General features: G+C 36.8%; 1 protein-coding gene across 1 annotated transcript in view; it reads right to left on the reverse strand.

Annotated features, from left to right (window-relative positions):
• ksr1b (kinase suppressor of ras 1b) overlaps positions 1-18,216 on the reverse strand; it is a 46,124-nt gene extending 27,908 nt beyond the window's left edge. Inside the window, 2 exon segments of the mRNA XM_051129327.1 lie at positions 5,003-5,143; positions 17,716-18,216. Of these exon segments, the coding sequence (XP_050985284.1) occupies positions 5,003-5,143; positions 17,716-17,961 (387 nt within the window). The 5' untranslated portion in view covers positions 17,962-18,216.
• Between the last annotated feature and the right edge of the window lie 285 nt (positions 18,217-18,501).

The following is an 18,501-nucleotide window of genomic DNA, read 5'->3' on the forward strand; positions in this document are numbered from 1 at the left end:
AGAAAGAAAGAAAGAAAGAAAAAGAAAAAGAAAGAAAGAAAGAAAGAAAGAAAGACAGAAAAGGAAAGAAAGAAGAAAAGATTTTTCAGCCCAAAGTAGTAAATAAATATAGTATAAGCACTCTTTCAAGCAAAACTGACTTCATACAAACACTAAAAAAAGTAGACTGAAGTTGGTTAAAAAGTAGAGTGCAGGTAATTCTAAAACAAGTGATAGCATCAATAGCTTACAGTTGCTACTTGCGTTTGATCTTGTTACGTAATGCAATGACGTTCAGACAGTTAGGTGTGACCTAAATGCCTTGAAATCAAAATGATTAAACATAATCAGATATGAAGGGTATGACAACAGATGTTTTTTTTTTTTTTGGTAACCGATATGGATATCGGTCACAATTTGATAACACCCCAGATAGCTCTCCATTTAACTGCAATCTAAACAAATATACACAAAGCAGCAGCAATAACTGAGAAGACAGCAGATGTGTTTCCTGGTAGTTCTGTAGATGCATCAGAAACCACATATGTAAAACATCTCCAATGATACATGCTTCCCTAAACTGATCATGCAAATACAACCACACTGGCCCCAGTCCCATTTTGTCTGCCCACAGGAGAAATAGCATTCCTCCGCTTTTCCTGAGAAAGCACTATCCCATTATACTGTAAAACACTGGGGTAAATTGGATTCCCTGCTGTCCTCTCAGAGAGGGGCCGGCTGCCCACGTGTGTGTCCTGCCACATGCATGCATTCCTGCCCTGTGAATCACACTACAGTAGCCTGGTGTGACACGTTAGAAACCAAACTTATTGAGTTAGGGCAAGGATTGTTAAGCAGGTGGGTCATGATTTAAAACTGGGTCTCAAGCTATATAAAAAATAAAAAATAAAATAAAATAAAATGAGTCCTGAAGAAAAATTGTAAAAGACACTTTTTAACAACTTTTATGTGACAATTGTGTATTTTTGTCATTTATTAATAAATAAATTAATTTAAAAAAATTGCAACTAAACCAGAAAGCCAGTGATCACCCGCATTTTCAGCTTTTCATTTTCAAAAACAATTTTTGTTTTTGATGAGAAAAGGTGTTTTTCTCTGGCAATTTCAACAATTTTTCCCAGAAATAATAAAATAAAATAAAATAAAATAAAATAAATAATAAAATGAGTTCTGAATAAAAATTGTAAAAGACACTTTTTAACAACTTTTATGTGACAATTGTGCATTTCTGTCATTTATTAATAAATAAATTCATTAAAAAATTGCAACTAAACCAGAAAGCCAGTGATCACCCGCATTTTCAGTTTTCATTTTCAAAAACAATTTTTGTTTTTGATGAGAAAAGGTGTTTTTCTCTGGTAATTTAAACCACTTTTCCCAGAAATAATAAAATAAAATAAAATAAAATAAAATAAAATAAAATAAAATAAAATAAAATAAAATAAAATAAAATAAAATAAAATAAAAAAAAAAAAGTGTTGACACTAATTAATCTATTAAAACTTATGTGGTTTTATATTTATTTCAGCTTTATTACAGTTAAGAAAATAATCATTTTAGCTTTAGTTAATAATAATCTGATGATAATAATTATAAGATCATATGGTTACAAATAGATGATGATGATGCCAGACAAAAAAAAAAAAATAAATATCTTAAAACAAACATTGTAAAATATACTTTTTAACAACTTTAATGTGACATTTGTGTATTTTTGTTATTTATTAATAAATAAATTAATTAAAAGAATTGCAACTTAACCAGAAAGCCAGTGATTTTCAGACACATTTTCAGCTTTCATTTCCAAAAACGTTTTTTTTTATGAGAAAAGGTGTTTTTCTCCTGCAATTTCAATCATTTTCCCCAAAATTAAAATAAAATAAGAGGAAAAAAAATATTTGACAATGTTTTCTAACTTAATAAAGTTAAATAAAATCTTCAAAACTTTAAAAACCAATTATATTAAAACTTAAACTAATTATTTTAAAACTTAAACTAATTCTATTAAAACTATTAAAACTTATTTATTTAGTATATTGCATTTTTTAACTAATATTTATGTTTTATATTTATTTCAGCTTTATTACAGTTAAGAAAATAGCTGTAGTTAATAATAATCTGAAGATAAGTATATGATCATATGGTTACAAATAGATGATGATGATGCCAGACAAAAAAAAAAAAAAAAAAAGTCTTAAAGTTGCTGGTGTACATCATTTTTCAAACCAAAGTAGTAAAGAAATACAGCCTAAGTACTCTTTCAGAACTAGTTGGCTAAAAAAGTAGTGTGAAGTTAATTCAAAATAATGGATAGTATCATCATTTTACAGATGCTACTTGTTTGATATCTAGTTATGTTGTATTTTCAGTTTTCATTTGAATTCTAGTTTAATTCCAGTACTTTAATTAGTTCAGTTGTAGTTTTTTTATATTAATTTCCAATTCTAGCAATTTCAGTGCTTTAGTACTCCAACAAAACATATTTTATAAAAATAAAATAAAAAATAAAAATGCATATTTAGGTTAATCAGTTAAATACACTTAAAATACATACAAATGCATAATATTAACACCATTTAATTAGCTTTTTGTTTACTTTTTTGGTGCTGTATTTGATCATCACTTACGTCAGATGTAAAATCTGGGTCCTAAAGCAAAACCTGGCCACAGGCTGACGCAGACAGACAGAAATGGCCTGTTGCGAATATACGACAAGTCAAGTGTTCTGGGACATTGAAGAGAGAGGAAAACTGGAGGAGACATAATAAAAAGCACACAAAAAACATGCTGTCCTACCGCAGTGACCGAAGTGAAGCAGTCAGCTAATCAGAGGCATGCCGCAAAGTGACCCCTCCTGTCCCCACTGGAATAAATTGTTTCTATTTTTAAAGTTTTGTTCCTCAGTCCTGCATGTGTTGTTTATTTCCCTGTGTTGTCTGTTTCCGTGCCTAATGAGGACAAACAAGTCTGCATTTGCCAGGCAGTGATGAATGTGGTGCTGTTCTGGTCAGCTGTGTGTATACGACACTATGGGTTGGTGGGCAGAGAGAAAAAGACAGAGAGAAAGAGAGACCCCTTTCAGAGTCTAAAAATAGACTGACGGGAGAGTTTTTGACACAGCGGCTGACGCTGCACATTCTGAGCTTTGGAGTGGGATCAGGTGTGTGAATCCACAGAGGACTGAAACGCCACAGAGACTCTTAGCAGCAAGAAAGCAAAACATCTTCCCGCTCCAGTCCAAACCCTCAGACAATATTACATTTTTAAACAGAAGAAGAAGCTACAGTTTAAAGGGATAGTTCAGCCAAAAATGAAAATTCTGTCATTAATTACTCACCCTTATGACCTTTGTTCATCTTCGGAACACAAATTAAGATATTTTTGATAAACTCCGAGAGCTTTCTGACCCTGCATAGACAGCAACGAAACTGAAACGTTCAAGGCCCAAAAACGTAGTAAGGACATCGTTAAAATAGTCATCAGTGGTTTAACCTTAATTTGATTCATTTTTACTATTCTCGTAGCTTTATAAAATTAAAGTTGAACCACTGATGTCACATGGACTATTTCAACAATGTCCTCACTACCTTTTTTGGTCTTGAACGTGTCAGTTGCATTGCTGTCTATGTGGGGTCAGAAAGCTCTTGGATTCATCAGAAATATCTTAAGGTCTTACGGGTTTGGAACAACATGAGGGTGAGTAATTAATAACAGAATTTTTATTTTTGAGTGAACTGTCCCTTTAAATTGTGTGTTTAATATTAGGTACAAGAGGCCAAGTTTAATAAAATGGTTAGCAGATAATAAAAATAATAAGGTAAAACCTAATATAATATTTCAAATGTAAATTTAATTTATGTATGTACACTACCAGTTAAACATTTTTGAACAATAAGATTTTTAATGTTTTTTAAAAGAAGGCTCGTCTGCTCACCAAGTCTGCATTTATTTGATCCCAAGTACAGCAAAAGCAGTAAAAAATTGAAAGATTTTTACTATTTAAAATAACTGGTTTCTATTTGAATATATTTTAAAATGTAACTTATTTCTGTGATTTCAAAGCTGAATTTTTAGCATCTTTACTCCAGTCACATGATCCTTCAGAAAACATTATAATATTCTGATTTGCTGTTTAAAAAAAGCATTTTTATTATTATTATGTTGAAAACAGCTAAGCAGATTTTTGTTCAGGTTTCTCTGATGAATAGAAGGTTCAGAAGAACAGCATTTATCTGAAATAGAAACCTTTTGTAACATTATAAATGTCCCTATCATCACTTTTGATCAATTCAAAGAATCCTTGCTAAATAATTGTATTAATTTCTAGAATTTCTTTTGAAAGCTTTTGAATGGTGTAGTGTATAATGTTATAAAGTTTTTTATTTCAGATAAATTTTGACCTTTGAATCTTTCTATTCATCAAAAAATACTGGAACAACGTACTCAACTGTTTTAAATATTAATAATAATAATAAATGTTTTTTAAAATCCAAATCAGCATATTAGAATGATTTCTGAAGGACCATGTGACACTGAAGACTGGCGTAATGATGTTGAAAATTTAGTTTTGATCACAGGAATAAATTACATTTTAAAATATAATCAAATAGAAAGCAACTATTTTAAATAATAAAAATAATTCACAATATTACTGCTTTTGCTGTATATTGGATCAAATAAATGCAGCCTTGGTGAGCAGAAGAGATGTTTTTAAAAACATTAAAAACTTGGTAGTGTATGTATTTTTATTTATCTAGATTTTTAATGCGTGAACAAAATGCTGTCATGTATATATGTAAAATAATTCCCTTAAAAGGAATAAAACAAAACACAAAACAAAACCATATACATGAAAATAACACAAAGTGAAAGGAAATTAACAAAATCAAATCAAACACTGAACAAAACAAAAATCTAATACCCAAAATTCACAAAGCAATGAAATACGAAATAAAGGAACTAAGAAACAAAATACATTCAGCGCAAACACAAATACTGGTACCTCTATGAGCTCTGCCCGGAGGTTGATGGTGCAGAGCCAATTTGTGAGCTGTGGGTAAGAGTCCAGCGCCAGCGGTCTGTCACTCTCTGGAACGCTCTTCTTCCACTCCAACTGTTTACTGATGTACTTCACCAGCTTCACCTGTAGATGGCAATCACACACACACACACACACACACACACACACACACACACACACTTAGACTGGTGTAACAACTGCTTTGAGAAACAACTCACTGAGCCATCTGTTTGCTTTTAAAATTGACCATTTATCTTCTAATTAGTTTTTATACCTTCAAAAGCAGAGAAATTAACCTTTCTTATTAGCTTAAACATGAAAGTCTTTGTAGATTAAAATCCTTCAAGAAGAAACAGGATGAGATCAGACACCAATTCCAATTAAATTTCATTAAATGGCATATGTTTCAGAGCACATCAGAGAAAAAGAGCGGTTTCATAGTGCCTAGTCAGATGCCACTGAAGTTTGAGGGACAAGAATGTTGACAATTCAGTGCAAGCATTTTTCTCTAAACCTTCATGTCCGCAAGTGAGCATTGCACGCAGAATGCAAAGTGAGAACAGAGCAAAGGAAATCCCCATGTGTGACTTCATTGTAAACGGTGGGCGATGAAAATGTGTTATGTGTGTGTGTGGTGTGTCAGTAAAACAACTGAATACAGTGCAAACAAACTGTACACACCCACCACGCTCTCTTTTTCAGTTCCAATACCAGCCAGTGCATCCATGAATGATTATCTTACCATTACTAGATGATAATACATTGGGTTAAAAATAACAGGCCAATAATGCTCAACGCTCGCAAGACAAAGACGTTTCAGATGTGTCCTCCCTTTGTTGCCGTAACGCTCCCACTGCAATAAACAGTGCTGTCTATAAATAGACACTGGCTATCATGGCAAGGGAGTCTGGACTCTTTCTCACGGGGGCGTCTGTTCCGCCACTATGGCAACCCTGGCTGGAACACACTTGGCGGCTGAAGCCAGAGTCCCATGTGACATCATGGAGCAGCGAGAAACTGCGGTCCGCAGGTTAACAGAAACCACCACACACCTGCCTCTAGAGGTGCAAGTTCAAACACCTCGGAGACAACCACAGCTGCAATTGTGCTCATAAAGAAGAGGCCGTTTTTACTGACTGAAACCTATAAAGATTGCTCAAAAATAAAAAGGTTGCTTTAGGTGAAATACCTGGTTTGCGTAAAAGACCTGGTTCCACAGGAGGTTTGGTGTTTAAGTTCTGAATACATATACATATACATATATATGTATGAAGTGTTCAGATGCAAAACCAGCTAAAAGCCAAAAATGAGATAATGATACTGAGTGAATGCTCTCGACACATATTATACATCCATCAGATACTTTTTCGCTAAAATACCAGCCTCAGCTCAATCAGAAGTACCAGTACTTACATTATACAAAGTAGCCAGAAAGAAATGCTAATTTAAAAAAAATGCTAATTTTAAAGAAATACGTCAGATGGATTTAGAGGCTTTTGCATCTGAACTCTTCATATATATTTAAACACACACACGCACACACATATATATATATATATATATATATATATAGCTGTAGATCTAGCTATATAGATGTAGATTTAGCTAAAGCTGTAGATACAGACATTAGTTACAGATATAGCAGTAGATAAAGATATAGCTAAAGCTGTAGATTATAAAAGTTACAGATACAGCTGTATATATAGATTTAGCTAAAGCTGTAGATACAGACATTAGTTACAGATAAGCAGTAGATATAGATGTAGCTAAAGCTGTAGGTTATAAATGTTACAGATACAGCTGTATATATAGATTTAGATAAAGTTGTAGATACAGACATCAGTTACAGATATAGCAGTACATATAGATGTTGCTAAAGCTGTAGATTATAAATGTTACAAATATAGCTGTATATATAGATTTAGCTAAAGCTGTAGATATATACTACCAGTCCAAAGTTTTTGAACAGTAAGAGTAAGAGAAAATATATTTAAAATGTAATTTAATGTGATTTCAAAGCTGAATTTTTAGCATCATTACTCCAGTCGCATGATCATTCAGAAATCATTGTAATATTCTGATTTTCTGCTCAAATACATGTATTATTATTATTATTACTATTATTATTATTGTTTAAAGTATTATTATTGTTTATTGAGTAATGATGCTGAAAATTTAGCTTTGAACACAGGAATAAATTACATGTCTAAAATATATTAAAATAAAAATCAGTTATTTTAAATAGTATAAAATATTTCACAATATTACTGATTTGGCTGTATTTTGGATCAAATAAATGCAGGCTTGGTGAGCAAAAGATAATTCTTTAAAAAAAAAAAAACATTAAAAATCTTACTGTTCAAAAACTTCTGACTGGTAGTGTAAATATTACAGATTTAGCTGTAGATCTAGATTTAGCTAAAGCTGTAGATATAAATGTTAATTACAAATATAGCTGTAGATACACAGACTTAGCTAAGGCTGTAGATGTCCACTACCAAGAAAAATAAATAAATAAATAAATAAATAAAATCACAGAGACAGTTGCGTCCTCTTCAATTCTGTTAAACACATATTCTTGCAAAAATTTCAGACGTCTTCTAAATTACCTGACCTTTAACATCATATAAATACTCAAGACAGTCAAAGTGTGACAGCGCGTTGAGCGTTTTCGAGCAGGAACTGTTGTTTATGCAAACCACCAGCGTGCAAGAGTATTTCAACCTATTTCTAGATTTCACACATTGTTACGCATCAACATTTTCATTAAAACACATGCTCGCTCTAGAGCACAGAAGACACTCAGTCGTCAACAAAAGCTATAGTGGGTCACGGTGGCAAATTCGCCTGAACCTGTAGCCCAGCAACCAGCCACCTGTGCAGATGATTAGCTCTCTCCATTCGTATCTCTATATAAGGTCACGGCGCTCGGGAAGAGCGCAGCTGCAGTATTGGAGCGCCTTACTAGCCGTTAATTCCACTGAGAGACAAGACAGCAGTGGATGGCTTTATGCATGAGCGTATTATCACCTCACCCGGGCCAACATAGTATGCAGCACAGCCTTCAAAAGAGAACGAGAGCAGCGTATCATTAATGTTTCAGGAGGTCCATAGCAGTCTGAGAAGGTGTGCTGGATCTTTTTGCTAGGTACTATCTGAGAATGCCCCCATTTGATGCATCGGTCGGCCACGGGCGAACCTCAAACACAACAGGGTGTTAGCTTGCACCAGACACAGCCTGGCACAATGCGCAGGAGTGCGCCTGTATTCAATGACTATCTCTCCTCTCATCTGCCTTCTCCGTTACACCTCTCAAGGGGCGGATGGAGTATGGGGCAGGGGGGACCTGCTTAACTAAAGTGTCCGTGTGAGACCGGAGAGGATAGGTTGAGAATCTTTTGTGACATTTGAAAGCACTCGGCCTCTCAAATGCAAAATGAGCTTCATTGGAAATTAAGAGTGTAGCAAGTGTGATGCTGATTTCATCAGCACGGTTCCTGGTAAAGAGGAGTGTTCCTGGTATGAGTCTGCATGGAGAAAGACATGTGACTAGATGATGTCATTTCCACATCTACTTTCTTTTGTGTAGGCATGCACGCAACATCTTCAAATTCACCTGTTTTTATTAAATACGACTTTGCAGAAAGAGGCGTCACAGTTGTACCAGATGATAAGGTAACTGTAGACTGTAGTGGAGTGGCGTGGATCCTGTTACACACTGTGTCACCAATATAAGCAAACCCGCTCCTATTGTTTCTGACAATAACATAAAAGCATGAGATAATGGATGCTAGGTTTAAACAATCAGGCTACCTTTAAAAATCATGATAGGTCTATTATTTCATACAGTAGATGCATTAAATGATTAGTCTTAATGATGAACAGCATAAAAAAAGAATAAAATGTGCAGCACTAGACAATGGAGGGTTCGTGGAACCTAAGACACAAGAACAGAGAAAGGGGGAAAAAAGAAAGATAAAGCAGTTGAAAAAACCCGCATGGGGATTTCCTGATACGAACAAACATTAGCCAGTTGAGAGGCCTATGCTCCACCGCATCTAATGGGCCTCGCAGTGATGTGTTAACTTTCCATCCATAGAAACGAAGTGCAAATGAACCTTAAAAACCCTTTGATGAGCACTCACGCTACCGAGCAAAGACTCGCATTTCCCAGAAACCAAAACTGAGACGCTAGGGAGTCGTGATTCTTCAAAATGTGTTTTTCCCAGATGTCTTCAGTCAATTGGGGTCTATTAAATAAAAGAGAAGAGCTTTAACCGGGAATATCACTCAAGTACTTGCGAATGCCACTGCCCTGGAGCTGAAGACAAGATTTGTGTTTGTGATAAACAGGTTTTATCACATCCAAAAATGTGGCAATCCTTCTTTCCATCCAATGCAAATTTAATGATTTTGCAATAAGCCACAGGCCTTTACTCAATATAATTGAGCCAAAAAGGTTGTTTCAGGTAGTACTTTAAAAGGAAATCAGGTAGCTAAAGTACATTTGTGTTATGAGTCAGCATACTTTCCAGGTTAAACCATTTTGGATCTTTTAAGTGGATCACAATAGGTCAATAGTATGTTCTATCCAATAGCACTTAAAGTTACATTGCTCCAAACCTGTATGACTTTATTCTTTGTAAAAAAAGAAGTGAGTAGGATCTCAGTGCTGTTTCAACCACGCTGACTTTTTTTATTCTTAGAAATATTGTCACAGATTTGAAATAATATAAAAACAAGTTGAGGTAACGATGACAGAATTTTAATTTTTGGGTGAACCATCAATGTGTTCTGACTGGCATCAGTTCACAGAAAGCCGGAGAACAAGTTGCTGGAATCGTGCTCCTAAAAATACACAGATGACACATTAAACATGCCCCTGGTACCATCTTCGTCTTTGCCGTCAGATGGGGGAGATCCCTTTATTGAGAGCGACGTCATTGCAGCATGCAGGGACAGCACCAAATAGCGTTTGGTGACCCAGCAACGTCAAATGCACATCGGGAAAACTGTGATATCATAGGCCGCAAATTAAAAGCTTTTTAACCATTATACTACTTAAACCCTGGTGAATAATTTAACATGGCCCATTATGCTATTTCCATTATTGCCTTTCATGCAGTGTGTAATGTAGCTGCATGAGAATGTAAACGATCAGCAAAGATGTAAAGCCAAAAGTGCACGATACAGTTGAAGTCAAAAGTTTACATACACCTTACAGAACCTGCAAAACGTTAATTATTTTACCCAAATAAGAGGGATCATACAAAATGCATGTTATTTTTTTATTCAGTACTGACCTGAATAAGATATTCACATATAAGACATTTACATATATTCCACAAGAGAAAATAATAGCTCAGTTATTAGCCCGTTCAAAAGTTTATATACACTTGATTTTTAATAATGTGTTGGTACCAAAATGATCCACAGCTGTGTTTTTTTTGTTAGTGATAGTTCTTCATGAGTCCCTTGTTTGTCCTGAACAGTTAAACTGCCTGCTGTTCTTCAGAAAAATCCTTCAGGTCCCACAAATTCTTTGGTTTTTCAGCATTTTTGTGTATTTAATCCCATTCCAACAATGAATGTATGATTTTAAGATCAACTGACAACTGAGGGACTCATATACAACTATTACAGAAGTTTCAAACACTCGCTGATGCTTCAGAAGTGCATTAAGAGCCAGGGGTGTAAACTTTTGAACAGAATGAAGATGTGTAAATTTTTCTTATTTTGCCTAAATATCATACTTTTTCATTTAGTCCTGCCCCCTCAGAAGCTACGCAAGATACATACATGTTTTCCAGAAACAAAATAAGTTAAATTTACCTCGAACTTCAAATTCCAAATGTTTTCACCCCCCGGCTCTTAATGCATTGTGTTCCTTCTGAAGCATCAGTGAATGTTTGAACCTTCTGTTATAGTTGCATATGAGTCCCTCAGTTATCCTCAGTGTAAGAAGATGGATCTTCCTCCAATCAAAGGGTTCAAATACACAAAAATGCTGAAAAATTAAATAATTTGTGGAACCTGAAGGTTCAACTACTATTTTCTTTTGTGGACTATATGTAAACATCTTTTATGTGAAAAATCTTATTTAGGTCAGTACTAAATAAAAAATAACATGCATTTTGTATGATCCCTCTTATTTTGGTAAAATAATTAACATATTGCAGATTCTGTAAGGTGTATGTAAACTTTTGACTTCAAGTGTAAAAATTGTTTTCTCGATAAAGAAAAAAGAATCGACTACAGTCGTTAGCAATATAAATCCAACAAAGACATAATTTTACTGATGACTGCATCTCAAATTTTGGAAAGTTCAATGTGGGATTCAGAAAACGAGTTTATTTGTACCAGCTGGCTCCACTGAATCACAACCTGTATGATAAATAATAGATGTTTATATTTTCTATGAAGCGTTCAAAATACGGAACTATGGCAAAATACAGAACTTTGTGTTTCTGACACGTGGTAGACCAGTTACAACAGACTGAGCCATCTGACCAGTCAGAGCAGAGTAGGCTCACAGAAAGGAGGGGTTTAGACAAACCGAATCTTTGAAGTGCTTCGAACTAATTGTTTGAGAATCACTGGAAAACAACATGATATTAGATGCATATTTTGAGAAAACAAACATTTTTGACCTTGTATGCATGTAAGAGACTGGCAAAACAAATTTAGGAACCTTAAAAATGGCATAATTGGGGCACTTTAACAAAGATTACCATAGTGACATCATTATCAGACCAAAAGTTCTAAGACAAATCTTAAAGGTAATTTTAAATTTGTGTATAAAGCTCCAAAAATGTGCATGCAATAACATCAAACTGGTGGATATTTGGTGAGCTGTCAGTATACGTTTTTCTACATTCTCTCTCTGTTAGACCAGCTATGCCCATCCACAGGAAATCCCAAAACACAACTCGCAGTTTTTTTTCGCCAGCACAAAACAAGTAGGAAATGTGAATTCAATGCACAGCACTTCCTGAGCAATAAAAAAAAAACTTGCACCAACACATACACATTTTAAACACACGCATGATTCGCTACTGAGAACACACAGTTTTGCAAACCGACAGACTCAGGCCACAGAGTGGTTGTGGCCAGATCTGTACTGAGCCTGTGAAGAACATTTAGTTATAGCCAGATGGTGACACTGAAAGACAAAAAAGCTCTGACTCCAACACCAATTTCATCGAAGGGACTTACACTTAGCACAAGATGAAGAAATAATGTGCAAGATTAAGTGGTATTGTTTCACACTTGAGTGCAGACTGACCGACATTTCTCTCTGAAAATAAACTGCATGAAACAGATGACACACTTATGTGCTAAAATAGTTTTAAACAGTCTCACAACTCACCAAAGATGAAATGAGAGCACATGTCATACAACAGAAAAGATTTGCATCTCTGTGGAGATAAATACAATGTAAAAACATGAAATAGCCAAAAAAGGACTAAAGCTGAGTATGTGTTTTCAATGAAAGTTGGCAACTACCAATGGAAGGTCCACCTGGGATGATCCACACTTCCTGATACAATTGATTACAGCAGTCACCGACCTGGTGACCTCTAAATTAAATCGCTGTCAGTATGAATGCCTGACATCTTTACAAGGAGAGAGTATGGGTCTGCTCCCAGACAGAAACGTAACACCCACTGATTAAGCAATTGTGTAACACATGGTTGTTGGACATCTGCTATTGTCCAGGTCTGCATCTGTTCCCCTCACTAAATCAAACAAAAACCTAAGGATTTTCTTTTGTTCCCCCATTGAGACAGATAAAAGAGATGTCATTTTGCAAACTGCTTGTCTTCTCCAATATCCATAAACACACACAGTCTACACAGCTTATTCTGAGTGCTTCATGTAACCCTACTCCTAATGCAATTCGGCCAGCCTCTCGCAGGCTTATTGTTCGAGCAGAGAGAGAGGGAGGAACACATTGCCTGGACTTTCCACCACTTTTGTTCTTCAGGCCTTTGATGGATGCCCTCTGTCTACACACAAGTGCTTATTGGGGTTGCTGCATTACGGGACTGTAGCGTGCCGAGTCCGATTCACTTTCGCAAACCCTCCCTCGGATTGAGGAATCTTGCTCACTAATCACATGCATGTGAAGGGAACACGTTTGCTAAATATAGCAACAGCCACAATAGCACAAACACACTGCGATCTTTCCAATGGCTAGAGAAGACAAGCCACTAACCAGAGATTCTCAGCTGCCAACCGCAGTCATTCCTTCAATGTCTGAATTGTCTCCACTTCTCGAGAACAAGCACAGAGAGACAGCCAGTTCATCCACAGGAATTTTGCGAGATTTAGTGACAGGAATCTCAACGATAATTGCCATTTAGCACCATCTCTCTGTGCTTTGCTTTAAGTGCCGGGAAAAACAGGCCGCCAAGGTTATTCTAGTGCATCCAGAGGTAGCAAACAAAGTCCTGCTCAAGTCCTGTTTTGCTTAAACTGATTGGGATATTTTTAAAGACACTATGAAGATTAAATGAAGGAATATGTATCAATCATAGTGCGTTGATCATGGTGCCCAAACTCAGTCCTGGAGGGCCGATGTCCTGCATAGTTCAGCTCCATCTTGCCTCAACATACCTGCCTAGACGTTTCTAGCATGCTTAGTAAGACCTTGATTAGCTGGTTCAGGTGTGCCCAATGGGGGTTGGAGCTAAACTTTGTAGGACACCGGCCCTCCAGGACCGAGTTTAGGCATCCCTGCACTACCAATTATAAGACTTTTGATAAACACTGAGATCCAATGTGTGATAGAATGACCGCTTTTCCTTATATCGGGGTTTCCAATCCTGCTCCTGGAGAGTTACTTTTTTTTTTTTTTTTTTACAAAGTTACTGTAAGACAGGGGTCTCCAAACCCTGTCCTGGACGGCCAGTGTCCTGCAGAGTTCAGCTCCAACTTGCCTCAACACACCTGCCTGGATGTTTCTAGCATGCTTAGTAAGACCTTGATTAGCTGGTTCAGGTGTGTCCAATTGGGGTTGGAGCTAAACTTTGTAGGACACCGGCCCTCCAGGACCGAGTTTAGGCATCCCTGCACTACCTTGGATAAACACTGAGATCCAATGTGTGATGGAATGACCGCTTTTCCTTATATCGGGGTTTCCAATCCTGCTCCTGGAGGGTTACTTTTTTTTACAAAGTTACTCTAGGACAGGGGTCTCCAAACACTGTCCTGGAGGGTCAGTGTCCTGCAGAGTTCAGCTCCAACTTGCCTCAACACACCAGCCTGGATGTTTCTAGCATGCCTAGTAAGACCTTGATTAGCTGGTTCAGGTGTGTCTAATTGGGGTTGTTGCTAAACTCTGCAGGACTTACTAGAAACCTTTGAGCAGGGGTGTTGGAGAAGGTTGTCCTGCATAATTAGGTCCAACCCTAATCAAACACACCATCCTGTAACTTTCAGATAATCCTGGTTTTTGGTTATATTTTTCACGTGTATTCGATTAGGGTTGAAGCTAAACTGGACAATGGACAGGTGTACTCTGCAGAATGGTGGCTCTCCAGGAACAGAACTGTACAATCAGCATGACTGAAACTTTCCAAAAGGGCTGTGCTTGCTCTCTCTGGGCACAATATGATAACCTCAGTAGATGGGTCTCTTCACTGAGTATGCATAATGCATTCTTGCAGGTCCAGGAAGTGAGCAGGCAGGGAATCCCATGCCACCACCCGGATGCTGCAGCCAGGGACTCAGGCCACCATGTCCTGGATCCATGGGATGTCCAGCCACTCTCTGAGGCCTGACACCATATTCATTGTAACAGTCTCTCTCATCCTTCCACAGCTGTCCACTGAAAGCTTTTGATGGCCACAGCTCTTCAACTGAACCCACCTCTCCACAGGTATCAAAAGAGCCAAGGCCACCTGCTGTTCCTTGACTTCAAAAGCAACCTTTGCTCAACACCGGTGGCACCGTAATACCCACCTTGCTGACCCAAGACTGTCGTCAAACATCAATGCAATTACATAAGTTGATGACATCAACAAAACAGCCTGCAGGGAAAAGGCAATACTGCCCAAAGTCTGGTGAAAAGAAAACAATCACAAGATGACACGACTAAAGATTTCAGACAAAGATATACCCAGAACACCTCATCCTTAACCTAACAGTGCTTTTCTTCCATAAGAGATTTAAGGTTCTTCAGGTGTGTCATAGAGAGTACCTGTGTGACCTGCTGGATCACTGTCTGGTATGTTAGACAAAAGAGCTCTGATGTGGGTAGTGAAAGTAGCTCGGTTCATCACTAGAACCAGACTTCCAGCTAACATGGACTGAACAGAAAGCCTGATAGGAAAATTATCAGCTCATCTCCTGTCAGTTTCATACCCCTACCATTTGGAGGAAGCCTGGAGAGTTCAAAACCACTAGACTTCCCACAAGATGTTAGACTATCCAGTAGCTCTGACAATCAACAAATGGACTGTCCACCCCCACCCAATGCAGAAATGCAACCTATACTCCTGACTCTGCTTGTTATTGTTCTACCTCAGCACAATCCTTGCCGCATTACAGGCGTTTTACGAGAAATAGACCAAACGTTTGTATCTTGCAATTCAAGTTTAACTGACACTGTCTGCACTATGTTTATCACCTTTTTTATAGTATGCTGGGTACATATTACTTAAAATGTATTGTACATTTCTTGTAATTACAGTTCTCCATGTGGCCTTGGGCCACCACACATTATCACACTCTGTTATATAAATATTGCTGTGTTTCAAAGAACATGTATTTTATTATTTTTCTCGCACTTGGCTAAAAAATTAACATGACCTGACCTGAATGAGTGTTATTTCTGAATATCATCATGAGAAATAATGAAGCACCTCCCTAAGATGTAGATACGTATCGCCAAAACAAGCACCAGACATACCACAATGCCACAATTACCTGTGTCTGTAAGAACTAGCATCATTAAAATGTTTAAAGTATAACGGTTTATTTAACAAAGCCTCAGGCCCATCTTGATTATTTAAAAGTGAGAGTTTGCCAGCTGCAAACAAGAAAGCTATGATTCAGAGAAGGTGGTGCTTGACCTTACCAAGTAGATAATTTCGTCTACACAGAAAAGCCACTCATTTATGGTGTTTTAATAAACACAACAATAAGAATATTAAGAGCAACGCTGTTACACAGGTTTGACCAACTTGGGATTTCAGTTCACTTTTGTGGGAGGGGTTAACCACTGTTGCAAAATACCTGCGTATGGTTAAAAATAGCTCTAACACTCCTCTGACATATGCTCCTCTTGTTTGCAGAGCTAAACTAAGATAACAGGCTGTTTGACATGGAACATATGAAGAGTTCAGATGCAAAACCAGCTTAAAGCCACCTCGGTCAAAAATGAGATAATGATACTGAGTGAATGCTCCTGACACATATACTATATACGTCCATCAAATACTTTTACTTCAAACTCGCTAAATTTCAGCCTCAGTCCAATCAGAAGTACCAGTACTTGCATAGAAACCTATACAAAGTAGCCAGAAAGAAATGCTCATTTTAAAGAAAAACATCAGATGGATTTAGAGGCTTTTGCATCTGAACTCTTCATATAGTTTTAAAACAGCTACAGGACTTTGACTAGTTTGCTCAACTATACACTATTGCAAAAGTATTCTGTTGCAGTGACTATCATTAAGGATGAGGATGAAAAACACTCAATCTGAAAGCAATCACACCTTAATTTTACTGCACTACTGCAATAACTTTTAGTAAAATAATTACAAGAAGTGTTTGTTGCATGGCTTAAATGTCTGTTCATGCCTGAAAGCATCATATAAAGTAAACATATGTGAACCTGGACCAGAAAACCAGTCATAAGGGTCAATTTTTGAAATGTATACATCTGAAAGCTGAATAAATAAGCTTTCCATTGATGTATGGTTTGTTAGGATAGAACAATATTTGTCTGAGGTACAACTATATGAAAATCTGGAATCTGAGGGTCGAAAAATCGCCTTTAAAGTTGTCCAAATGTATTTCTTAACTATGCATATTACTAATAAAAAATTACATTTTGATATACTTATTTATATATCTTCATGAAACATGATTTTTACTTAATTTCCCAATGATTTTGGCATAAAATAAAACTCAATAATTTTGACCCATACAATGCATTGTTGGCTATTGCTACAAATATACCCATGTGACATGACTGGTTTTGAGGTCCAGGGTAACATATTATTATTTTCATGACAGAGATGGTCATGTAATCTCAAGCCATCATGGTGAGGAGCCATCTGCTCGATTATATTTCTTAAAGTGCTGTTCGTTTCTTCCAAGTGCAAAACGTTTCTACTTAGCAACGCACTAGATTACACAATAAAAAAAAAAACCTTACATCAGAAGGGGGTAGGCAGATGCACCCTAAACAGCTACCTCAAGATTCAGGAAGTAATGTCAGCAAGAGGGGGTTTCCATGACCCTCTCATTTATGAATTTAGTCAATATATTAATAGACAATAAAATGAATGATGACTTGAAGATGCACCTACAAAGCAAACATCATTATCTAGGCATATCAGGAACTATAATTCAGATCGCATTAATGTCATGGTACTTATTTGATTACACAACCTGCAACCTGGCATGAACACTGATGCACTGTAGCTTATCAAAGCACACACAGGCAAAAAAAAAACCATTACCTCCAAAGCGCGTATCTCGTGTTGGGTCAGGTCGTTAGATGCGGCGCACTTGGTCCGGAGCCCTTTCAGGCTAGAGATGGAGATCTCGATCAGGTTCTGGATGAGCTCGCACTGGTGAAGCGCGTCCATCCCTGCGTTACTGCCATCCCTCGCGTCTAAATGCTCCTCATCACTAGCAACCATGTTTCCAACTTTGCCAGAGACACTAGTATCCATTCCTCGGCATTGGCACGGCTTTAGTGGCATGGGCTCGAACTACAGCAAACACTGGTCCAAATACATGTTTGTAAACGCATGTAGACTAAACGGAGGTTCCAGTCCTACTCCAAGCGAGTTATGTACTAGTTCAGGGCGAAAGCAAAAACCTCAAACATACTCGTGGACTGGTTTGACAGCCAGACAGGACGCGTTGTCAGCTTGTTCCGCCTCAAACGTTGTATGTATATCCCATGAAACCTTCAGAGAAGCGCTCGCATAGGTCTCACCCTCAGTCAGCTGTTTGAAGTAGCGTTTGATGCTGTGCAGTGTGGGAAATGAAGTTTTGTTTACATGCGCATCGGACCGTTTGAAGATCACTTGCGTAACTTTTTTTTTGTTCAGTTTTTGAAAATAAGTCTTGATATATTTCTGATTTTTCTGATATTCTGTATAGAGACCTTGCACTGGTTAAAAGCGTAAAAGTAATAGTAATAATAATTGAGTAGATTATTATTAGTTGGGCGGAATAAATGAAATAAAATAAATATCAATAATAATAAAATACAATAAAATAAAATCACTTTATTG

This window comes from Labeo rohita, chromosome 15, assembly GCF_022985175.1.
Source record: "Labeo rohita strain BAU-BD-2019 chromosome 15, IGBB_LRoh.1.0, whole genome shotgun sequence".
Classification (NCBI taxonomy): Eukaryota; Metazoa; Chordata; class Actinopteri; order Cypriniformes; family Cyprinidae; genus Labeo; species Labeo rohita.